At 49.6% G+C, this 25,007-nt stretch overlaps 1 protein-coding gene across 3 annotated transcripts in view; it reads left to right on the forward strand.

Moving 5' to 3' along the window:
* Positions 1-805: 805 nt before the first annotated feature.
* KIAA1755 (KIAA1755 ortholog) overlaps positions 806-25,007 on the forward strand; it is a 42,228-nt gene continuing 18,026 nt past the window's right edge. Inside the window, exons 1-5 of one of the 3 annotated variants that reach the window (XM_029221952.1) lie at positions 806-1,046; positions 9,938-10,135; positions 13,783-15,121; positions 15,607-15,804; positions 23,518-23,641. In XM_029221952.1, coding sequence (XP_029077785.1) covers positions 1,044-1,046; positions 9,938-10,135; positions 13,783-15,121; positions 15,607-15,804; positions 23,518-23,641 — 1,862 coding nt within the window. In that variant the 5' untranslated portion in view covers positions 806-1,043. The remainder of the gene's footprint in view (positions 1,047-9,937; positions 10,136-13,782; positions 15,122-15,606; positions 15,805-23,517; positions 23,642-25,007) is intronic. The other 2 variants (XM_029221953.1, XM_029221954.1) reach the window with 2 other exon arrangements.

Raw genomic sequence — 25,007 nt, forward strand, 5'->3', positions numbered from 1 at the left:
CAATGTTCGATAAAGTAATGGGTGAATCCGAGAGTCATCCAACCAGAAATAACTTTAGTTATCGTCTAGTTTCCCAGTCTCCCTCCAAAGCTGAGGCCTAGCAGGGAACAATGGCTTGGCCACAATCACACAGCCAGTCGCTATTTGAAAGAAACAAGACCAGAACTCACAAACAGCCGCCATCATCTCTAAGCCACGAGTTGGGTGGTCATGGTGGGGTGTAGGTGGGCTTCACAGGGGAAGGGCGTTGGGACATACGCTTGCTCCTCGCCACCAAATCTAAGAGGCAGGTACCATCATCACCATCACCATCAGCAGCAGCATCCCCATCTTACAGATGAGGAAACTGAGACTTATGAGAGTTCGTGACCTGCTGGAATGCCCCAACGGGCAAATGCATGAGGAAGAGATTCGACCCCGGTTCTGAATCCGAAGTCAGTACGCGCTTCACCCAGTGTCTGGACTGCGCTGGAGCCTCGCTCTGTAAAATGGGCGCTTCCCGGGGATGGGCGGGCTGCGAGACAAGGGAGGCGGGAGCGCGGGGAAGGAGAAAGGAGCAGCGCCGGCTCGAGTTCCCCTTGGCAGCCGCGCGGCCCTGGGCAGGCAGCGGGGCGTCTGGTTCTCATCACACGCCGCGGCGGGCGGGGTGGGGGAAAGGCGCCGGCTCCGAGGGGCGGCCATTGGCCGCCGCCGGGTCCCACGAGGGGAGCAGCCCCCGCCCCGCCCGCCCCGCCCCTGCGGCCGCCCTCGGTGATGGCCCGGCCGGCGCCGCCCGCGGCTCTTCCAGTCTCTGCCTGTCCACAGTCTCGGTCTCCGCGCGTCTCTCCCGCACCCCTTCTCTCTCTCTCTCACAGTCTCCCCAGCTCCCTTCGGAGATGAGGCAGGGGTCGGCGCCCAGGGCCAGCCCGCTCCGCCCGCTCCAGGGCTAGGCGGGGGTCCGGGGGCTGCACCGGACAGACCAACGCGCGGACCGGACCCAGTGAGCCGTCGCCCAGGAGAGGAGCAGCCGCCGCCGCCGCCGCCACCGCTTGTACCCCGTCACCATGGTAACGCCTGCCAAGGCCTGGACCACCTTGCTCTGTCCCCTTTTGATGGGGCACAGCCCTCGAGGGGATGTCCAGGGCAGACCCCCTACCTTTGACACTGAGACAACCCTCAGTTCCTGGCTAGGGGTCTGTGCTTAACTGCCTCCACCAGCAGGGGAAGGGTGGAGGGTGCAGGAATCCATCTCTGGCAACGACGTCCTCGTCATCTGTCCACGCGTGAAGTGGATGGAATAAGATTGGATGTCTGGTAAACTTTGATACGGCCCCATCCCATAGCACAGATCGGAGCTGGAAACCTACCTCTGGGCCTTGGACAAACTTGGGGTGGTGATGCATTTCAAACTTGGGGCTGAGGGTCAGATATGCCCACTGTTGCCACACGCGTTTGGATGGGGTTGGGGGTTAAAGTCCCCTCTCAGCCCAGTCAGGGAGCACAGGGCAAGGAGGGTTAGGGTACAGGGTGGAGAGGAGGGAATTGCTCACCAAAACTTGGGGTGGTGTTGATCCTTTAGACTCAGGGCAACAGTGTCAGATCTGCACATTGGCCCGGCATGAGGTGCTCCCATGGGAATTGGGTGGGGAGGTAGGCCTAGGGGAGGGGGAGGACAGAGGGCAATACCCCACACCGTGTCTTCCTGGGCTGGCACCTCAAGAAGGTTGCGGTGTTGTATGTTTGTGTTTGTGTCAATATCTGGTAACAGAAAATGAAAGAAAAGCCTGTTAGCAGGGAATCTCAGCCCAGCTCCAGCCAGGCCGAGGAGCCCCAGGCCGGTTCATAGGAACAGTAGGGATTTGGAAAAGGGCTGTGGGGACAGGTCATGGCTTTAGCCCCTTGACTGTGATCGACCAGGTTGAATTTGTGTCGGTTGAATTTGTGCACACGCAGAATTCTCTACAGACATGTTCACACATACACACAGAGAGCATCCAAACATGCTCCCACTGACTCACACGGCTGAATACACGTGCCCTCTCACACACGAGCCGTGTCCACCTGCTCTCCCAGATTGCTGGAATATGAGCATACGCCTGCATACATACTACAGATGTACCACAACACCAGGCTCCTAAATCCATGTACTGCAGGGCAGGTGTACACACCCGTCACTCTTGGAGCTCTTTGGCAGTAATCATCGTAAGCTAATGGTTATTCACCTCTCACCACAGGCAAGGCGCTGAGCTGGGCAATTTACACCGGGAGATCACGTAACTCACACCTGCTCTAACAGTAAACCTGCTGGTGTCTCCACCCCACAGATGGAGACCCAAGGCTCTGGGAACTTAACTGGCTGCCCAAGGTCACTCTACCAGGAAGTGGCAGTTAGGACAGCCTGAATTCTGAGCCCGACTCGGCTGTCACGGCCACCCCAGAGCCACCTGCACCAAGTGGTGTTTGCCAAACTTTGCCTAGCTTCAGACTTAACCCAATTATTAGTTTTCGAATCCAGAAATTCCTCGCTGAACCCCAGACCCCTCAGATCAAGGGTCAGGCACTGGGTGGCTCCTCTCAAAGGGTGAACAATTCTTTTCTGAATGGGAGTGAGACAAGTTTTCCTCCCACCTTTGTCTTTAAATATATTAAAGGTAGTCACCTGCCCATCTCTCTGGCATCACCTCTATACTCCAGCCACTCTGACTTTGGTTCAGAGCCTCTTGTGTTTCGTGCTTCCTCCTGCCACAGGGCCTTTGCACATCCTGTTCCTGCTAAGTGGAGCACCTTCCCCTAATGAATTCCTATTCATCCTGTGAATCTCCACCCAAATGTCACCTCCTCAGGAAAGCCTTTCCCGATTCCCCTGACTTTCACTCTAGCATGCTGTATATCTCTCCTTCATGGTACCCATCACAGTTGTAATGTTTGTGGGGCAATTTGATTAATGGCTATTTAGTGTTCTGGGGCAGCCCAAGGTCAGAGCATCTTATGACAGGGATGTAGGGTTTATCCCATCCCACATTTCTGAAGTTTCAGTATCGTCATAACAAATTTTGCATATCCACTTACTGGATAAGGTATTATAAAAAAATTATAAAATTTACTACTTATTATTTGCTTAATATTTTTCTTTAAATCAACTTACTTTATAAACTGAAAAATATATTTAAATAGGAAATTTTATATCATGACCATGAAAAATCAGTATTCATTGTCATAAATAGAAAGTAACTGTAAAAATACATACAATGAAGGCAAATATATGTTAGAAAATTCTGGCTCGATCAAGTTGGCCATGGATGATTCTAAGCCTGAGGACGATTTTCTTTTTCTTAAAAGGAGTAATAACTAAGTGTCTGAGAGGTGTTCAAGATATACTGGCACTGGGGCTTCCCTGGTGGCGCAGTGGTTGAGAGTCCACCTGCCGATGCAGGGGACGCGGTTTCATGCCCCGGTCCGGGAAGATCCCACATGCCGCGGAGCGGCTGGGCCTGTGAGCCATGGCCGCTGAGCCTGTGCGTCCAGAGCCTGTGCTCTGCAACGGGAGAGGCCACAACAGTGAGAGGCCCGCGTACCGCAAAAAAAAAAAAAAAAAAAAAAAAAAGATATACTGGCACTGAACTTTCTCTTTGGTGTCATCAAGAGGACTGGGAGAGAATTGGAGTAACTTTCTTACTGTGATTTCACGTCAAGTTCGTGTCCTCCCCACATTGTCTTGTGGGCCACCTGTGATCCCATCGCATGCTTTGAGAAAAACTGATTGAGTCCAATTCATTTCATTCAACATTGCCAAAGTACTTACCTCATGGTGGTCCCCCAAAGTACCTGCTGTGTGCCAGGCCCTGTGTAAGGATCAGGGCCTGGAGATGAGTCAGCCCTGCTCCCTGCCTGGGGGGCTTGCAGTCGCTGGTGAAGGCAGACCATTCACTGAGAATTCTGTGCTGTATGATGGGTAGTGGGAGTCCGTCCCTTTGCCTAGAAGCACATGTATCATGAAAAAGAGATGTGGGTCCAGCAGGGCTCTGAAGGGTGGGAAAGAGCTCACCCAGTCTGGAGAGGGGTGAGTGGGAGTTCAGGCAGTGCTTCCCAAAGTGAGGAACCCACCATGGGTCCTAGGAGGGGAGACTTTTGCTGGCGCTTAGATGAACATTTTTTATATAGCTTTTCATCTTAATGGGTGTTAGGAAGTGATTTAAACAGTACAATCACATGATAATAAATACAAATAAATTTAAGTTGAAAATGAAGTGACAAAAAGACGAACATGAAGTAAATAATTAATATTAAGGAAACAGTAAATTAGGTTAGGTGAAGAGCAAGAAAAACTCATGAATGCGACGCATGGGTCTTTGGGAAGCCCCGAGCTACAGTGTTGTGTGTATTAGACATAGGAAGGGTATGCTGGGTGTAGATTGATGGGCCACTGATGCCAGGCTGAGTTGCTCAGGCAATGGGGAGCCACTCAAGATCGTTGAGCAGTAGAGGGTCACAGTTGGATCTGTGTGTTAGAAAGGCTATTGTCGTGGCCAAAGGGGAGCCTGGCCTGGTGGCAGGGAGCCTGGGGAAGAGGCAGAGGAACTGGGAGTTATGTGGGCAGGTTCATACTCCAGCTCTACCATTTACTTGGGCTCAGTTTCTTAATCTGTAAAATGGGAATAAATATACCCATCCCATAGAGTTGTTGGGAAGATGAAATAAAAGAATGTACAAAAGGTTCTTAGGATAAGGCATGCCACAGAAGCCTTGCTCAGTAAGAAGCTCTAGTAAAATTGTTATTATGTGGTTTAGGTGGGGGATGGTGAACCCCAGGGCAGAGGCAAAAGGGATAAGAGGGAAAGGAACAAACACAAAACTAAGGCCCAAAGAGGTGAACTGACTTGCTCAAGGTCACACGGATGATACATAACAAAGCTGGACTTGAATGTGGGTCTTCTAACGCCCACTTGCTTCTCAGTTCACTGCGTCTGGGTTGTTTTTCCAGTTTCTGAAAGGTTTTATTAAGGAGCCAATTCTCACTCATACTTCCACCCACACAAAAAAGGATTTAAAGCAGGAGAAGCCTTAGTTGGATGTGAGCAATAACTTCCTGGCAGCCAGAGCAGCAGAACGCTGGGTTTAGACTCTCCAGCCTGGAGAAGTTCAAGAGGAGGCCCCCGGTAGTTGAGCCTTGTGGTCACAGCTTGACACCCACTGGGCTGCATCTGGCTTACAGATGTGTTTGGTTTGGCCAACCTTTAAAATTTGGGGAGGTTTTACTAAAATTTCAATAGACCTGGCAATGCTGGGCAAAGGCAACTCTTGGCTGGAGCTGATGAGATGCGGTGTGTGCCCCAGGCCCCACCACTCCCTGTTTCCCTGACACTGAGGCCGACTGTCAGGGGCCACTTACCAAGGGGCTAGAGGGGTTATTTTCTCACACTTGGACCAATTCCATCTTCCATGTCAACTCTCAGGCCCCTGTAGGCATTTGTATTTGTGGCTGCTGGTTTAGACCCTCCCTGGACCTGAGTAGGGAGATGGATGAGACAGACCTTTGTAAACTTTCTCACCAACTGTGGTTTAACTGATCCCATTTGGGAACCATCCCAGTTCCAAACCTTCCTGAACCTGATTGTACCTTGAATTCTAGAAAGTCCCCACTTGGAAGGGCCCTTAGAGATAGATAAGCCCAATGGTCCCATTTTACAGATGGGGAAACTGAGGCTAAGATAACTCAGTGAGTCAAGGGTGGAATCTCACCTTTCCTAGGCATTTCTGCCACGGAGGAGAGCAGGGGTTGAAGGTAGTAGCCCTAGGACACTGCCTACCTCAGCTTTTCTCAGTTCTCTCTCTTCCCAAGCTAGGAGGTGTCGATGCTAAATGATGCTAAAATCTTTGCCTGTTGGAGTAAATGGATAAATCTGGACCTTTAAGAAGAGTTCAGCCCACCTCTCAGAAGGCCCAACTAACAACATCTGGTGAGACCATTTAAAAAGGGAACCAGACTTAAAAACACACACACACAATCACACTTTTATATCCCCACCCCCAATTATAAGAGCTCTACAGTCTGGTAACAGACGTTTGGAAAATCCAGCAACTGTGACTTACGAGGCCCCTGTCCCTCACAGCCCTCAGGGGTAACTGCAGTTAACACTTTATTTCATGGCCTCTCGGCTTACACACACTTTTACACAGTGGAGATCACACTGCATGGGAATTTTTTTTTCAATTCCAATGGTCAGAAGAGTAGTTACTGCTGGACTGGGGGCTTGGCCTGGGAGGGGGCTTCTTTCTGGGGTGGTGGAAGTCTTGTATGTCCATCTGGGTAGTGGTTCCAACGGTACATACAGAGGTAAAAATGCATCAACCTATGCACTTCATACTTGTTTATTTTACTTGATAAGACTTAAGATTGCAATAATAATAGAGGCTCATTGCAAAGACATTGATCAGAAATTTACAAACACCTGTACTCCGACTCCTCCCCTGCCCAGACAGGACTGCTGGGAACAGACACTCTTCTGTGCCCTTTGGCACCATACAAGGTTCCTTGGGTCAGTCCAGAAGGTCTGTGAGCATCATATAGGTGTCAGCCCCCTTGGTGGGCTCCATCTCTGGCCCTGAGTCGCACGGGAGGGGGCTGAAGGGCTTCAGACTGGCTCTGGCCTGTGACACCCACTTCTTTCTCAGCTTCACACCATCTCCTGCCTCAGCTCCTGTTGAGGAACAGTTAAAGGCCCGGCTGGGCTGCACTCATGGGGGAGGAATGGAAACATGTCGATTAAGTTTCACGGAAATCATTTTGAGGGGCCCATGTCTGGCCGATGGTGTTTGGGTTCCTGTGGTCCCAGGCTGGGCTGCCCGTTTGATTTTGAGTGGAGAGGAGCCAGCTTTCCTCCCTGCAGCCGCCTGGGCCTCGTCACCGTGTGCTTCCCCCAATACTTGGACCGCTTATGAGCCCCTGGGGCTCAGGCCTGTAGCAGGTAATGCTCTGGCCAAGAGCTCGGAGTCCCGTTGACTTGGAACATTCTTCCTTTTTACTGGCTGCCCCTTATATGGTTACAGTGTGCGGCCAGCTGAGCCAGTGTGCGAAAGCCAAGGCGTTCCAGGCTGCAAGCCTTGGTCTGTGAGAGGTAAACATCATTATTGGGCCCCACTTGAAGCAGTGCAGGATAGACAGCTGAGAAGGCCTCCTCCAAGGCTGGTGGCTGGTGGTGGCCCCAAGGCAGACACCCAGGGACAGAGGCAGAGGGTAGACTTGACCCGTCCAGACCTGCGTTGGATCCTGGCTCTGTCTTTCTCCCCTTCTCTGTGATCTTGGACCAGATAAAGAGTCTTAGTTTCTTTATCTGCAGAATGGGATGTTCCTACTTTGCCCCTAGGATGGTTGTGTGGCCAAGAAAGAGAATGTGAGTAGAGGGCCTGGTGAATAGCAGGCACCTAGAAACTGTCATTATTATGGGGGTGACCCTTGTGTCTGGGCTTACCAATGACGGTGCCAGGACCCTCTTTCCTTCAGAATGGGGGCTGTAGACATTCATTCATTCCTTCATTCATATATTCATTCTATAGATAGCGATGGAGGGCCTACCTTGTGTTCAGCTCTGTGTGGGTGCTGGGGACACAGCAGTGACACCAACATTTGTCTAAATGCCCTGGGCTAGTGTCTCCGATTTTACAGCCTCCTGGCATTAGAATCTTTCTGGGATGGAGACAGGCTCTATTCCTCTCCCTCAAAGTCTTTATTTTATTTCCCTGTCTCCAGGGGCCTCATTTATAAAAAGTGATTTTTCTGTTCTAAATAAGCTCCCTTTATGCTGGATTCTTGTTTATTCTCATCTTCCTTTACATCCTTCAGCGATAGATAGACTCAGAACTTGCAGCCAGTCTGGGGCAACCAGAATGGCTTTCATCAGGCTTTTTTAAGAGACAAAAATCACAACCCTTGGACCGTAGTACCACACCTGGTTGGGACCCTCTGGCCTTGTCCCACTTGCCTATTTTACAGATGGAGAAGGTGTGGTTCAGAGAGGGACACTTTATTTATCCCTCCACATTACTGAGCACCTATATTGTGCCAGGCACTGAAAACCCTAGAAGAATAGGAGTCAGTGCCGGCTGTGTCAGTTTCCATTGCTGCTGAAATTAATGACCACAAATTTAGTAGCTTACAGCAGCGTAAATGTGTCATCTTGCAGCTCAATAGATCAGCTGTCCAACGTGGGCGTCGCTGGGCTCAAATCAAGGTGCTGTTGGGCTGCATTCTTTTCTGGAGACTCTCAGTGAGAACCTGTTTGCCTTTCCCAGTTTCCAGGAGTCGCCCACATTCCTTGGCTTTGCCTCTGTTTTCAAAGCCAGCAGCATTGCCTCTCTCGATGCTTCTTCCACAGTCACCTTTCCTTCTGACTCTCGCCCCTTCTGCATTCTCTTCTACTTTTGAGGACACTTGTGATTGGATTGGACTCACTTGGATAATCTAGAATAATCTCCCTACTTTAAGGCCAGCTGACTAGCAACTTTTATTCCATCTGCAACCTTAATTCCTCTTTGCCATGTAAGGTTCCAGAGATTAGGATGTGGGCATTGGGGGGTGGGGAGCATTATTCTGCTTACCACTCCTGTCCTCAGGGAGCCCGGGGTCCACCGAGGGAGACAAAAATCAGCATGGGATTTGCCATGGGAGCCCAGAAATGAGGACACCTGACCCAGCTAGGGTGGGAGTGGGAGATCAGAGAAAGTCTCCTAGAAGAGACGAGGGGTGACCTGGATCTTGCAGAACAAGGAGTTAGCCTGGTGGGAATGGAAGTAGAAGGCATCCTTGGAGGAAGGAACAGCATGTGAAAAGTCCTGGAGGCAAGGGAGGGAACGTGTGTGTCATAGTGGCAGAAGCCTAGGGAGAGCAGTGAGGCTGGAGGTGTGGCCAGGTGCTTTCTGAAGGCAGTGGCGAACCTTTGAGCAGGAGACTGACAAGGCCAGATTTGCATTTGAGAAAGATCACCCTGGGGTCCTGGTGGAGAAATTCTGGAGAGGAGGGAGACTAGAGAAGGGAAAACAGTGAGGAGGTGATTCAGTGGAAGAGGTGATGGGGGCCTGGATCTGGGCGGGGCAGGCGAACAGAGCAGAGAGAGTGGGTTGGTGAGCTGATGGAGGCGAGAAGACTGTATAGGATGTGGCTGAGGGTTGTCTGTGGGCAGGGGAGGCAGGAGGAAGGGGCGGGATGATGAGCAGATTTCTGGTTTAGGAGTCTGACTGGATGGGGAGGCAATCACTAAGGTAGGGATGTGGGGGGAAGGGTAAGCTTAGGAGGGTATTGAGTTAGATTTATGTATTGATGGTCTGTGCCCCATAAACATCTAGAGGAGGCATCCTGGATAGATGACGATGGAGCTCGCATCAATCATATCAACTTGTATCAGTTAGTTACTGCTGTGTAATAAACCACCCCAACTGAGTGGTATAAAACAGCAATCACTCATTATCACTCATGTGTCTGCATATGGACTGGGGCTTGTCTCATCTAGGCTGGGCTTTGCTGGTGGCTCAGCTTCAAACTGCAGATGTGCAGGTCTGCAGGTCAGCCAGGTGGTGACATTTGGGGATGCTGACCTCTCCTTTCCCTCTGGCCCTGACCTGGATGCCTTCCCCTGTTCCTCTACTCCACCTTGGATCAGCAGATGACATTTGAGCAAAGATCTGCAGGAGGTGAGGGAGTGAGGATGTCTTAAGGAGGAGTATTCTAGGCAGAGGGAACAGCCAGTGCAAAGGCCCTGAGATGGGATTGTGCCTGGTATGTTTGAAGAACAGGAAAGAAGGCCAATGTGGCTGAAGGGGGTGTGTGAGTGGGAGGGTGTAGCAGAGGAGTTCAGAGTTAGCAGGAGCCTTAGTTATCTGAGGTCAGGAAGGTCAGAGGAAGTGGCCCCTACCCTTATTATTATCGCTACTATCACTTTTCATCCTCACCTCCTGTCCCCCACAGGACCCCCCATCCTTGGATGCAGCCATCCAGCATGCCCTGGCGGGCCTCTATCCCCCTTTTGAGGCCACAGCACCCACCATCCTGGGTCAGGTGTTCCGTCTCCTGGATTCTGACTTCCGGGGCGATGGACTGAACTTCCTCCTGGATTTCCTGATCCCTGCCAAGCGCCTGTGTGAACAAGTGCGCGAAGCAGCCTGTGTAAGTCAGAGGGATGTGGGACCAGGGGACAAGCTCTCCCAGAAGGCCAGGGGCTGGAGGTGAGCAGAGAAGGAGGTGGGCTGGTGAGTGTGTTGTTGAAGGGCATGAACTGGGGACGTGGGATGGCTTTCAGGTATCATTGCTTTCTCCAAAAAACACTTCAGCCCCACAAATGGACAGGAAGGTCACTTGGCCCTTTACCCTCTGACATCTAGGAGTCAATCACGTTTGCACTTTGACTAACAGGGAGGGAGGCCAGCCTTGTGGGTTCTCTGGCCCCCCAGGAACTAGCATTGTGGGCATCATCTGGCTGTCTTGGCTGAAGTGGTGCAGCTTCAATGGAAATAGTAGAGAATGTCCTAGACCTTCCCTGGAGCCCTTGTGGCATCAGGACTCTCACTTCTTCCCTGGAGACTCCTTCAACCCAGATCTCAGGGAGGCCTCTCCTGAGGCAAAGGGGAAAGAAAAGTGTTTTAGGCAGGACTCACTTGCTGCAAATGACAGATCCTTACTCAGACCAGGACAGGGTGATCCGGACCAAGGCCCGAGATGTTCCGCTGATCAAACTCCTCCAGGACTCTTTCTGTCTCTTGTCTCTGCTTCTACTGCTTGCCAGAATCATTCTTACAGGCTAGGTGTTTCTCAAGGCTGGAGCCCAGGGCAGCACTAGGGTCAAAATCCTACTCTGGAGAGGAAAATGAACTCCTTCCCTTCAGCTGCAGATAGAAAAATCACAAGGAAGGATCCTGATTGGCCAGGCTCGGCTCCTGTGTCCCTGCTTGGACCAATCACTGTGGCAAGAGGAATGGGGTACCAGGATTGGCCAGGCTTGGATCCTGTGTCCATGCTTGGACCAACTATTGCAGCCAGAGGAATGGGATACCAGGATTGGCGAGGCTTGAGTCATATGCCTATCTCTAAGCTCAGAGGGTGGAGACTGTTTTAAGAAAGGGTGGGGAGAGGCCTTTGGAGACCAAAGCCTCAGATGCCCACTGCTAGAACTTACCCACACCCTTCACAGAGTTGCTGACTCTGCCCTACTCTTCTGCTATTCAGTGCCCACCCCTACTGCCCCAGCGTCAAGAATCGCTAACAGCATCTTAGGTCCTACTAGCCTTTCCTGAGTTGCTCATGCCTGTCGGGGACCTGGCACATCAGGAGGACAGATAAGCAGAGGGACCGTGTGCGTCATTTTAGTAATAGAAAGAAATTGAATGTAGCAGCTAAAAGTTCAGGCTTAGGAGCCAGAATTAGAGATGGTTGGAACTGGAAGGAAATAGATCATTCATTTAAGCTGCTTAGCACAGAGCCTGACCCACAGAAATAGCTCCATACACATTTGCTGTTCTTTTAGAAGGAAGAGTCTCACTGAAACATTGCAGCCAATTTCCACATATCCATGTTGACATCATTTAAGCCATATCCTCTCCATCCTTATTTCTTCTCCCTGACAAGCTGTACAAATGCCTGCTTCCTTTATTTGGCCATTAAAACTGCATTTGCACTGTCTCTTTCCCCATTTCTTCTAGGGACAAGGGTCACAACATTTAGACTTCTTTATTTCCAATTATCTTTAACTTTAATCATAATTATCGGTGAATTCGTGTCGTCTCAGAGCAGGGGGTAGTAGCGTGGGATTCATGTATGCCCTCAGGAGTCAGATGCCCCAAGTTCAAATCCAGGCTCCATCACTATGAAGTTGGGGGATCTATGTCACCTCTCTGAGCTTCAGTTTTCTTATGTAGGAAGTGGGAATGTTAATAACACAGGATGTATGTACCTCACTGAGATGATACACACAGCTTAGCCCAGAGCCTGGCATGAAGTAATTGCTCAGTAGCTACTGGCTGTTACTTTCCCACTGTCTCCTTTCTCCCTCTGAAATAAGAATGTGCCAGCCTCAAAGTCTGCCTTTATAACCACCAGCACCCAGACAGACAGCCACCATCAATTAGGTCTGGAGGGACTAAGGACAGATACAGCCGACTCCAAACGTGAAAGTCTAGGCACAAGTCCTGCTTTCGCTACTTTTCAGCTGTGTGACCATGAGGCAATTCTTTAGCCTCGGTTTCCTCATCTGTAAAGTTGAGGAACTTTCCTGAACTGCCTGCACCACTGAGTTACTGAGAGTCAAGTAAGATGATCGTAACAGTCATTTCTATGGTGCTTTGCTATTTGCAAAATACCTCTGGACTGTTTCGTCTCGTTCACTGAGAAGGTGACGGAAAGGAGGTTGTAAACAGCAGAAGGCTATGTGGAAAGCCTGGAGTAACACAGACTCGTGGGGTTTATGGACATGAAGCTTCTTGGAGACAGCCGAATCTGCAGTGTAACTGAAATGAACTGGTTTATCAACATGGTAGGTACAAGTATGGTCAGATCACATTATTTCCCCAATTAATAATTCCAGGAAGCACCTGCTTAATTAACAGGAAGTTTAGTGTCACCCTCTGGAGGTCTCCTATATACACATCCAAATTATATGAGATTATCCAGGGCTTATTCAATCTGTAGGAATCAGACCAGACTCTTTTCCAAAAGTCAGGTAGAGCAAGACCTGTTGTCAGTCTGGTGGAGCTGTTGTTTCTGTTGTTGCCACATGGTGTCACTGTTGAACACTGGGTCTGCACAGCCCTGACAGCCCCCTGGAGAGGCCCCAGGATGACTGGCTGTGTCTACCTATGTAGAGAATTGCTGGCACCTTCTGTTTAAAATTTTTTTTTATTGTTTAGCCTCACCTGCCGTGTTGTTAACTGCTAATGGGAAATAAATAAATAAACAAACAGATAAATTTCAGACCCAGAAGAGCAGAATGAATTTTCAGGGCCATCCAGCAAGTTTGTGGCAGGGTCAGATTTCCTAACTTCTCACTTAGTAGTGTTTCTACTTCACTCTGTAATCTCTCTACTTTACAAATTAGAGAATATAATAAGGGCAGTATGTAACCTTTTTTAAAGATTGAAAATCCTACAATTTTTCAAAAGGTAAATATTGTCAAAGGGAGAGGGAAATAATATTTATTGAATGTCTACTTATTATATGTTATGCATTGTGTTGGTTTTTTTAAAAAAAACATAAATGTATTTATAATCTAACTTAATCCTCATACCAACCCAATAATACCACTATGTATCATTATTCCTATTTGCAAATAGGGAAATTGAGACTCAAAGAAGTTAAGTCATTTGCACAAATTCGTGATTCAGACCTTGGAAGCCACGTCTCCCTGGCCCTAAAGGGGAGGGTTTAGCTTGAGCTGGCTTGAGAGAGGTTTTGATAGATGGAGAGGAGAAGGGAGCCAGCAGGACTATCCTCGTGGGAAAGGTGCTTGCTAACTGGCGCCTGGCACTCAGAGCTTTTCTCCTTTGGCCCAGTAGGCTAGCAAGTATTTTCAAGGTCAGGGCCAGGACTAAGGTGAGCAAGAGGCGTGGGAGGCACAACATTGAAGGAGGCACTGCCTCTTGGGGCTGTGTGACTTGCAGGATGCTGAGAGTGGAGCCTCCTTGGATGCTGTGTCCTAGGCACCTTTCTTGCCTCACCTGAGCCCCCGACCCGCTCAGGGCTCCTTCTGGGAGAGGGAAGGAAGCAAACCCATGGGCGGGGTTTTCAGGGCCAGATTCTCTGATGCCAGCCCCTTCTCTTTGCAGACCCCCTACTCACACCACCTCTTCCTGCATGAAGGCTGGCCGCTGTGCCTGCGGGATGAGGTTGTGGTCCACCTGGCATCCCTCAATCCCCTCTTATTGCGCCAAGGTGACTTCTACCTCCAAGTTGAGCCCCGGGAGGAGCAGTCCGTCTGCATCATGGTCAAGTGCCTCTCTGTGGACCTCCACACAGTGGACACGAAGCCTGTTCCTGAGTCATCCTACCCTATACTTTTCACCCAAGCCTGGCTGGAGGCCATCAACAGTGACTTTGAGGGCAGTCCCCTACACAACTGCCTGGTAGCTTCAGAAGACGGGATTGCCCCTGTGCCCTGGACCAAAATAACCAGCCCAGAGTTTGTGGATGACCGACCCCAAGCAGTAAATGTCCTTTCCCCAGCCTGGAGATCCCTTCAATTAGAGGCACTGGATTTGAACAGCCCCCAAGAGCTGCACCAGGCCAGGTCTGCAGGCAGCCAGGTGCTGCTTGCCCAGAGTTTGGCCAAGGGCAAGGGCAGGACACATGGGGACAAGTATCCAGGACTCATCAAAGTGGAGCAAGCTGGGCCTGGGGAGGTGGGCTTCAGGATGGACGAAGTGGCCAGCCAGGACTTGGAGGGAGATTATGTGGCTCTCCTGGACTTTTCCCAAGAGAACCAAGGAGGGTCTCCCAGTAAGGAGGTGGAGACATCCAGTGGGTTTCCTTTTGGCGCACAGGAGGAGCTATCTGGAACTAAGGAAATCCCTTTCTCTCAAAGGATACTGCCTCTCTCAGGGGCCAATGGGGGGCCTTCCTTGGAAAAATGGACTTGTGAGAAGCCAGCAAGTTCGGGGGAGAAACCCTGTGTTTGTGACTTGAGGAGAAAGGTTAATCATAAAGTTCCCACCCAAGACTCAGAGCACCAGCCCCAAGAGCCCTACCTCAGCGTCCTTGTAAACCCACTGCATTGTGCCTCTGGCCTCGGGTCAGGTGTCTCAGAAGAGCCAGCTCCCTCCAAGACACAGGGACCTCTGGGAGACTCAGAGAATATAGTCCAGTTCAATCCGGGACCAAAACAAGCATCCTCTGCCCAGCTGCGCCCAGCTTCCCCTCCTGCTTCTCCAGCCCCTGCAACCAAGATGGAAGAGAGGACCCAACAGGAAAATGGGAGACTTCCCAAGCCTGTGACCAGGCCCTGTCAAAACACTTCCCCCACTCCTGGGCTCAAATTCTCTTTCTTAAAGTGGCAGAGGCAAGGCCCTGTGACTCAGGAGAAAGCCTCGTTCCAGCATGACGGGCCCTGGAAAGTCTTGTGTTCACTCTACTCTCCCAAACCCAACCGAGACAAGTGCTCAGGGAAAGGTAAGCTGCCCACTCACTCAGCTGGACAGGGGAACCCTTCTCTGCATGTGATCAGGTGACAAGGTGCACAGGCTGTCAGGCGCAGAGACCCACCTGGGCTGGCTCAGTCTCAGGGATTTAGAGCATGGGGTGGCATGTCAAAAGGCTTGAGGTCTCATGGGCCTGGAATTGAGCAAGGTTCTATGATTGTGTTGAGATGGTCTGAGTCTACACCCCAGCTTGGCCACGCACTGGCTGGGTGACCTTGATCAAGGACGTAACCTCTCTAAGTCCAGGTCTCCCTGTCTATACAATGGGGATCTGTCTGCCTCCTCAAGTTGTTTTGAGGGTCAAAGACACACCAGAAGTAAGGAGCTTAGCACAATGCCTGCCCCATAGAAGGAGATCAATATTGTAAGCTGTTACTATTAGAATGTGAAAAAGAAAACATTTTCCCTGGGAAAATCCATCTTCTGCTTAACACTCTTTGTTGTTTTTTTTCCCAGCTGGAACAACTCAGACCAAAACATCTGGCCCAGACGCTGACTCAGACCCACTGACCGAGGAAAAGGCTGGCTTCCCAGAAGCTTCTGAAGGCCCTCCAGAAAAAGGCCCCACTCTGAATGAGGAGCCCCCAGGGCCTGAGCCCAGGTTTGGGGCTCTGAGCATGGAGATCTTCCATTCCAGGATAGCATGCCTGCCAGGTCCTCAGGGATTGTAGGGGCAAGTGGAGGTGGAGGGGAGAGAGCTGTGGGGATGGGGAATGGGGCTGGGGTCCCTGAGTACCCTCAGATGCGGGTGGGTATAGGGGAGGCAGGGAAAATCCTAGAGGCCTGTGTGCTGGATCAAGCCTCCCTGGGACTCAGATTCCATATGTTTCCAATGAAGGAGGTTAAAGCAATTTCTAGCAATCCATCCATCCATCCATCCTTCCATCTTAGTTTCAGCGAGGCCATCAAGGTGGATGTCTTAGGTCAGGTTCCCTAGAAGCAGAGCCTAAGACAGGGATCCATGAAAAAGTGATTTATTTTACTGAGGGTTGCTCTCAGGGGAAGGGGAGTAAGGGAAGCAGGGCAGGGCAAGGGAGGAGCTAAGCCTGCATGTGGCCTGATTCCCCGGGGACGGGGACCGGGGATGGGGGATGGGGGATGGGGGATGGGCGGTGGTTCCTGGAGCATGATTTCCACCACAGAGATGGTTCCGTCTGAAGGTTCAGGGGCTTACTTTTGTACCCCTGGATCTGTCAGTCATCAACTGCAGCCTGATCCTGGGATGGGGATGCAGGTGAGCCCATGATCCAGTTCAACTGAGGGCAATTCTTCAGACGAGGGGGCATCTCTTAGCCAATTTACGGCCAATAATTACAGTCTCTGGGGAATGGGTGCTCTGGCCTGATGAAGGGGTCTGGTTGGGCATTAACATCATCCAATACTGAGAGCATTATCACTCCTGTTTAATATTTATTCATCTTTGCAATTAATACTTATTGAGCACCACTGTGTGCCACGCCCTGGGCTTAGCCCTGAGGATTCAGCAGGGAACCAAGCCTGCCCTCAGGAAGCCTATATTCTAGTGGTGGAGAAAATTCAACAGGTTATTACAATACAGTGTAAAGAAATTGTGACTGTGGGGCAGTACAGGGGGCTGTGGGAGGACAGATGAGGCCCCTGGCCCAGGCTTGGGGTGGAGGAAGTAATGAGAAGCTCAGTCCTGTAGTATGAGTAGGTGTTATCCGTGTAAAGTGGTGGGAATGGTGTTCCAAGCTGAGGGAACAGCATGTGCAAAGTTCTGGCAGCAAGAGAAACCACTGTGCTTTCTGGGAACTGACTGTTCTGCAATTCTGTTTTACTTCATAGACTTCTAAATCTCTGCAGGACACGTCTGTGGGGACATTGCTGTGTCATTTCGAAGCTCCTGGGGAGCATTGTCTGTCATCTTCTTGGTCATCATTGTTGAAGCTCATGCTGTTTATTCCCATATTAATGTACACAGAATCTCACGATCCTTTTAGGGCTGTCATGTTACAGGAGCTCAGGTTTTATACATCAAAGTCCCTGTTCTTAGAGGCTAGAGACCTTCATTCCAGTTCCAGCTCTACCCCTAGCTCCCTGTGTGACCTTGGAAGAGTCACTTGCCCTCTCTGAGCCTCATGCTCCTCCTTGTGTAAGAGGAGAAGGAGAGGAAGCAGATTGGACTTGACTCGCTGTCACTCTTTCCACAATTACACTCTTGTAAATTGTTTGGCTTGCAACATATACTGATGGGTCCCAAGTGCCCAAACAGTGCCTGGCACATAGTCGCCGCTCAAAAATATTGGAGTGAATGAACATTCTCACATGGACGTTCTTTCCATTCCCTTCCTCGACCTCCTCTTCATCAGCGATCTTGTCTTCATTACCCCAGCTACTCCTCCCATGGCCGTCCCGCATAACTCACTGCTCCCTCCCTCATTACAATGTCTCTCTTCCCAGATCACACATTACCTCAATTTTAATAGCCCTTTTGTCCCCCAGAACTCTCAACCCATTGATCCAACCACCTTTTCACTGTCCCTCCCCACCCTCCATCATGTCCCCACTTCCTCCTTCCCAGCCTGCATTCCATGGCTCATCAATGTGATCACTTCCTTTTAAACACTCTCATCTCCCTTGCTTTCTCTTCTGCCTTCGTACTTTCCTGGAGAAATCCCAACCTCAGTTAAATCCAACTCTCTGTCTGCTTTCCCCCCTTGCACCTTTACAGCTGAACAAAGCCAGAAAGTCCGCATAACCACACCGACTGGTTGCCCATTTGATTCCTGATCACTGGCCTCCAGTGGGTACCACTGGTGCCCATGGATCCTGTTACTATTCCAGAGTCTTGAAAGGTGCCCCCACTGTCCTTCTTGAATGATGATTTCACACCTGCTCCCTCTCTGACCTTCACCACCATCTCCCTCAGCCTTACTCTCAGTTGATGACCTTCCTTCTTGTTTCACTGAGCAAGTAGAAGCAATCAAACGGAAAGTCCACAAACTCCTACCACCCCATTTAGCTACCTACCTGCATCGGTACCCACCCCCTCAGCATTCTATTCCAGATACAGGGAACAATCCCTCCAGTGGTGCACTGCACCTCCCCACCTACTCAAAGACATCCCTCTGGCAAGATTCTCCTCTCTTCTTTACATAATCACCTTTCCTCCTCTCCATTGGACCATTTCCATAAGCATAAGAGCGTGCCCAGCTTGGAATGACCCATTCTAGGCCCCTATTCTCATCTTTCTTTTACATCAAAACCCCACATAGGAGTTGTCTGTGCTCCATATCTCAGTACCTCCTCTCCTCTTATTCTCTCTTCAACTCACTCTAATCAGAGTATTTCCTCCACCTTGACATTGGAGCAGGTCTTTTCAAGGTCACCAGTGACTTCCATGTTTCTAGATCCAATCGTCAATTCTCAGTCCTCATCATCCTTGACCCATCAGCAGCATTTGACACAGATGACTGCTCCCTCCTTACTGAAAGGCCTTCTCAACTTGTCTTTCTCTTTACTCTCACCTGGGTTTCTTCCTATTTCACCGGCCACACCTTCTCAGCCTCCTTTGCTGCCTCCTCCTCATGTCTCAACCTGGAAACCTTGGAGGCTCCCCAAAGCTCAGTCCTTGGACCCCTTCTCCTCTCCCCCTAGACTCACTTCCTTGGCAATCTCATCCCATCTCACTGGTGAATATTTGTTTTAAGTGTTGTCTCTACACTGATAACCCCCACATTTATTTTTCCAGCCTGGACTCTGCCCATGAACTCCATACTCATCCATCCATCCGTGTACTTGATGTTTCTACTTAGATGTCTAACAGGCATCTCTAACTTAACATGACCAAAGATGGACTCCTGATTTCACACCCCCCCTGCACCCTTCCCAGCCTTCTAATCTTTCCTAGAACACTAGATCCTGGAGGACTTTCTCTTACACCCTACATCCAATTTGTTAGCAAGTCCTGTCAACTCTTCCATCGAATTATATACAGAATTTGATGACTTCACACCACCCAGGGCCAAACCAGCATAGTTGCTTGCCTATTACAGTAGTATCCTCACTGGTCTCTTTGCTTCCATTGGAGTTTCCTTGTAGCGGAAACAGTCCCCAAAGTCTGTGCTCCAAGATCAAGATCTGCTCCAGGCCAGTCCCTGTGAAGCAGGCATCCCAGGCTCCCTATTAGGATCTTTCCCTCACCTCCTTGCCTCCTTTCTTCTCCTCAGGTCCCTTCAGCTCCAAACTTTCCACAAAGATCTGTTCTCAGGAAAGAGACTAATCAACACTAAGGTGTGAATGACTGCTCCCATTCTGAGGGTGGGAGTTACATATTCCCTTCCAATTGTGGTCATAGCAAATTACCAGAAACTCAGTGGCTTTAAAAAACATAAATGTAATATCTTACAGTTCTATAGGTTAGAAAGCCCAGATCTTGCTGGGCTGAGATCAAGGTGTCAGTGGACTGTGTTCTTTTCTGGATACTCTAGGGGAGAATCCATACCTTGTCTTTTCCAGCTTTTAGAAGCTGCCTACCTTCCTTGGCTTGTGGTCCCTTCCTTCACCTTCACATCCAGCAACAGCACATCCCTCTGACCCTTCATCTCTCTTGATATCTTTCTCAGACTGGCTGAAGCCAGGAAAGGGCCTCTACTTTTAAGGATCATGTGATTCGATTGGGCCTACTTAGATAATCTAGGCCTAGATTATCTCCCCCATCTCAAGGTCCTACCTTAGTGACATCTGCGAAGTCCCTTTGCCAGGTAAGCTAGCACATCCACAGGCTCTGGGGATTCCAGAATGGACACCTCTGGAGCCATGAGTCTGCCAACCACAGGCACAGAGCCTCTGGAGAGGGCTTTTCACAAAAAGCCCCTGATGCAGAAGAGAGGGAACAGGGTCCCAGGGGTTGAGACCTCACCCTGAGCTTTCAGTTGCTCTGTACATATCTTTAAAATCTTTGTCTTTAAAAAAAAAAAAAAATCTTTGTCTTTAAAATTTCTATACATTATTATAATTCTTATAATTAAGAATTATATTTACACTTCCATATAAAAATGTATATTTCAATATTTTAAAATTGCTTGCCAGTTAAATTACTAGCATTCCCCCCACCCCAAGACTTGGAGTGAGTGCTTTAGAAGGTACAACAAGTTTTTCAGTGCCTTTGGGTAACACCACCCACCACCTCCCAACCTGCTGTCTCCATTTCTTCCTGAGATCATAACCCAATGTGAACAGCGCAGCTTCCAGCCAGGCTCTGAGATGCTAACGATGGTATTCCTGGCACCAGCTGTCAGACGGGGTAGCATCTGGGGCAAAGGGGCCTTCCAGGTGTAAGCAGATCAGGTGGACAGCTGTCCGTCACTGCACTGCACTCAGACGGCATCTGCGTGCTCAGCCGGCCCTGGCTGTGTGCAGAGCCCTGTGCCAGGCAGAGCTTGGCGGGGGGACCAGACACTTGAACTGGTCACTGTGTCCTAGTATGGAATGTCCTGAGTGCTTGAACCCTTTGCTGCTCAAAGCGTGGTCTGGGGATCAGATACATCAGCATCACGTGGAGCTAGAGAGAGATGAAGAATCTCAGGCTTGCTGGACCACAGTGTGCATTGTAGCAAGATCCCTAGCACACCAAAGTTTGAGAGGCCCCACTCTGACCATTTATTCATTGGTCAATTCCTGACATTGATTATTGGCTCCTGTCCTGTGCTGAGCACTGGGATATAAAGAGTTTAAGCCAGTGAACACCCTTAAGGAGCCCTCAGTCTTGCAGGATCTAAAATAGGCCTAGGTTTGCTGGGGGAACCTGGGGTGGGAGAAAGGTCTCTCTAGAGAGCAGGGAGGATGTCTTCCTGGAGGAGGTGGCATCTCAGCTGGACTTTGAAAGCTGAGGAGAGTTTCGCCAGATGGAGAGGGACAGGGAAGGGAACCTCTGGCAGAAGAAACAGTGTGAACAAAGGTGGGGAGGTGGGAAAGGGTCAGGCTAATTTACGCAGTGACAGATGACCCATTCCAGCTGAGCCATTGGTGACATAGTGTATTAGTCTGCTAGAGCCGCCCTAACAAAGTATCATAGACTGGGGGGCTTAAATAACAGGAATTTATTTTCTCACAGTTCTGGAGGCTAGAGGTCCAAGATCAAGGTGTTGGCAGGGCTGGTTTCTTCTGAGCCTCTCTCCTTGGCTTGTAGATGGCCATCTTCTCCCTGTGTCCTCACATGGTCTTCCCAATGTGTGTCTGTGTCCAAATTTCCTCTTCTTATAAGGACACCAGTCATATTAGATTAGGGCCCACCCTAATGGCCTCATTTTAACGTAATCACCTCTTTAAAGACCTTATCTCCAAATGCAGTCACATTTTGAGGTATTAGGGGGTTAAGATTTTGACATATGAATTTGGGGGGAGAGGACACAATTCAGGTCATAACCCAAAGTATATGAAATGAGGCTGGAAGAGTGTGCAGATCCTGGGGAGACTTAAGTGCCAGGTTGAGAAATTTGTGCTTTCTGCATGAGGCCATGAGGAGCCATGGAAGGTTCTAGAGCAGGGGAGTAGTACCACTGGAGCTGTGATTGAGCTCCAGTACAGCAGACAAAAGCTCATCTCTCGGTGTGGTCCAGGGTCAAGGGCTGAATCAGGCATGACCCCCACCTTAACTGGCAAGTTGGGCACTGTGGCAGATGGGGAAGCTGCTGCTTCTCTCCAGGCCTCAGTCTCCTCATCAATAAAATGGGCCCAGGGACATAATGTAGCATTTCCTGACCTGAGGAACCCAATGGCTTTGAGAGGATTTCAGAGGGATATGTACAAACATCTCTAACTTTGCAAGTTATGTAATTTTTTTCATGGTTTAATCATTTCGCTTTTTAAAAACTTTCTTTTATGAATAATTTCAAACATAGAGAAAAGTAGAGACTATAGGATAATGAAAACCCACATACCCATTACTCAGATTTAATAAATCTTAACATTTTGGCATGTTTCATCTTTTTTTTTTCCTGAAGTATTTTAAAGTAAATTACAGATCTTCATAGTTTACCTGTAAGTATTTTAATGTGCATCTCTTAACTACAAGGACATTTTCCCTAATAACCACAGTGTCATTAAGCACACCTAAAAAAATTAAAAATAATTCCTAATACCACTCAGTACCCAGCTCATATTCAAATTTCTCATATTGTCCCCAACAAAATGTTTTCCTTTTGGAATTTAGTATAAATGAATATTAGGAAAAACCTATGATATCAAGAGGATATAAAAAATATATATACATATATATGCACATATATGTACAAATATATATATTTGTGTGTATATACAAATGTATATATTAATGTATATATTTTTGCATAAAATGTATATACAAATGTAGATTTTTAAATTTTTTAATTTAAAAAATTTCAAACATATGTGAAAGAAAGAATGCTCTAGATGGTTGCACCCCTGTGTAAGGCAGCACTTGTGAAGGTGGTTAAGTTTGTCCAAGGCTTCATGAGCTACATAGGGTCTCACACACTTATACACTATGGAGGGTTGTACCTGCATGCAGTAGATCCTGCTCATCGCAGGGTGGCCTTGAATGAGGTGACTCTGGGGGGCAGGGCTCCGAGCCCAGGGTGCAGGACAGGCTCAGTTTCCAGAGGCCTGGGACTCTTTCCCCCTGTACTTCCCCTTCCCCGCAGTGTAGACAGGCTGTGCTGACCCCCTGGAACTCAGACTCTTGACCCCTGTGGGGAACACGGAGCACCCTGTCCTGATTCCTGGAACAGGAAATAGTCGGTGGAGAACTCATGGCTGGAAGTCAGCAAGAATAAATAGTGAGCTGGCAGCCACGGGCTGCACACTCACCACACGGAGGACTGAGATGAGGGCAGAAATGATGATTGTTATAACGACTGCTTTTTATTAGGCCCTTGCCCTGTGTCAAGCGCTTCTCAGGAACTGTTTCATTTAGTCTTCAAAATACCTTCATAAGTTCAGTATTGTATTCTCCCCACTTAACAGATGACGAAACTGAGACTCAGAGACACACTGACTTGCCTAAGGGCACACAGCAAGTCAGTGTGTCCCTTAAACATGGGTTTAAGCTGGGACTTAAACCCATGTCTGTGTGACCCCAAAGCTCATTCCGTGAGCTTCGTTTCCCAGGTTGCCCAGTACAGAGGGTGACCAGAGGAGGGTGAGGCTGCCTCTGCATGGAGGAGTGTTTCAGGGATGACTTTTCTGAGGAAGTGGCTTTTGAGCTGGGTCTTGAGGGATGAATAAGAGTTCAGAGTTCACAGTGGGAGGAGAGAAAGGGTATTCCAGGCAGAGGGACCAGTACAGGCAAAGGCTTGGAGGCCACAGAGCAGGTTCCCGTAGAGGGGGCTCCACCAAAATTCTCAGTGTTTGTGCTTTCTCCTGTAGGAGGTCGAGACAGGGCAGGGCGGCCCCTGCTTCTGGTGTCAACCACCAAGGGGCCCTGGGAGGCACCATGGTGCACGGCCTCAGAGGTCACCAAGCTGTTCTCCTACCTGTGCACCATCCCCAGGTAAGGGGCTGGGCTAGCCTGACCACCCCATCCCCCCTCGACCTCTCAGTCCAGAGCCCAGCACCAGGTAGCAGATGGAGAGATCCTTCCATCCAGTCATCTGTTTCCAGAGCTGGTCCTGAGCCAGATGCTGGGCGGAAAGCAGGACAGACTTGGTCCCTGCCATCAGGGCGTTCACAGGCTGGCGGGGGAGGTGAATGGTGTGCAAGAAACAGACATGGACAAGCAGCTCTCAGGGGTGTTAATGTGGTGAAGAAAACAGGGATGTTGTAGATCAGTGGTTCTCAAACTCAACAGGCATCAGAATCATCCAGAGATCTGTAAAAACAGATGGCTGGGCACTACCCCCAGAGTTTCTGATTCACTGAGTCTGGATAAGGACTGAGAACACGTATTTCTAACAAGTTTCCTGATGTTGATGCTGCTGGGCTGAGGACACATTTTGAGAGCCACTGTTGTAGAGTGAGAAGGGGGTGGGGGGGGGCAGCTAATTTCAATTGAGAAATCAGGGAAGGCTTCTCTGAGGAGGTGATAATTGAGCTGGTATATGAATTATAAATATTTTTTGAACAAATGAAGGAAAAGGTGAATGGATGAATGAATGAATAAGTGAAAGAGTAACAGAATGAATGAGTGATGAGTGACCAGGCTGATTTCTAACACCTCCCCTTCCCTCCACCCCCCCATTCAGACTTCATGTTGGACTGGCTGGGGAAGAGGCACCATCTTTCCTCTGAGTCCCAGCCCCCAGCCAGAGCGGTCTCAGAGGCGGTGTTTGCTTGGGACTGTGGCTATAGATCCCAACCTAGAGGTTCTGCTGCTGGGGTAGGGGGTGGAGGGACTGATGGAACCCTTTGGAACCTTCTCCACCCCATAGGAGCCATCACCACCACCTGCTGGCCACTGAGATTTTTCTTCTTGTCCAAAGTGGAGTGGCTTTTCTGGTCTGAGGAGGAGATGGAAACCCCCATTCTGTGCTAAGTGTCATGGTAGACAGAATGCTGGAATCCCACCAACTTGCTGTGTTACCTGTAGGTGGTAACCTCCCCTCTCTGAGGCTTCCCTGAAAAAGGGGGATGACTAAGTGGGCTCTGAGGACCAAGCATGGTCACAAGAGGTGGGGGTGAGGTGCAGTGTGAACTATGCATGGGGTTCTCGTATGCTGGGCTGGCTTCTCCACTCCATTGCTGGGCACCTGCCCTGGGCCAGACTTCATGCTGGGCCATGCTAGGGACCCAGATACTCCTATATTGGGCCTTGACCTCTAGGGGCATCCAGGCTGGTAGTGGAGGTAGGTGGAGAAATAAACCTCTCTCTCAGCATGGGCATAGCGAGAGGCAGGTGAGGTGTGGAGCACGAAGTCGGA

This window comes from Monodon monoceros, unplaced genomic scaffold, assembly GCF_005190385.1.
Source record: "Monodon monoceros isolate NGI ecotype Baffin Bay Population unplaced genomic scaffold, NGI_Narwhal_1 Super_Scaffold_13, whole genome shotgun sequence".
NCBI classification, from domain to species: Eukaryota; Metazoa; Chordata; class Mammalia; order Artiodactyla; family Monodontidae; genus Monodon; species Monodon monoceros.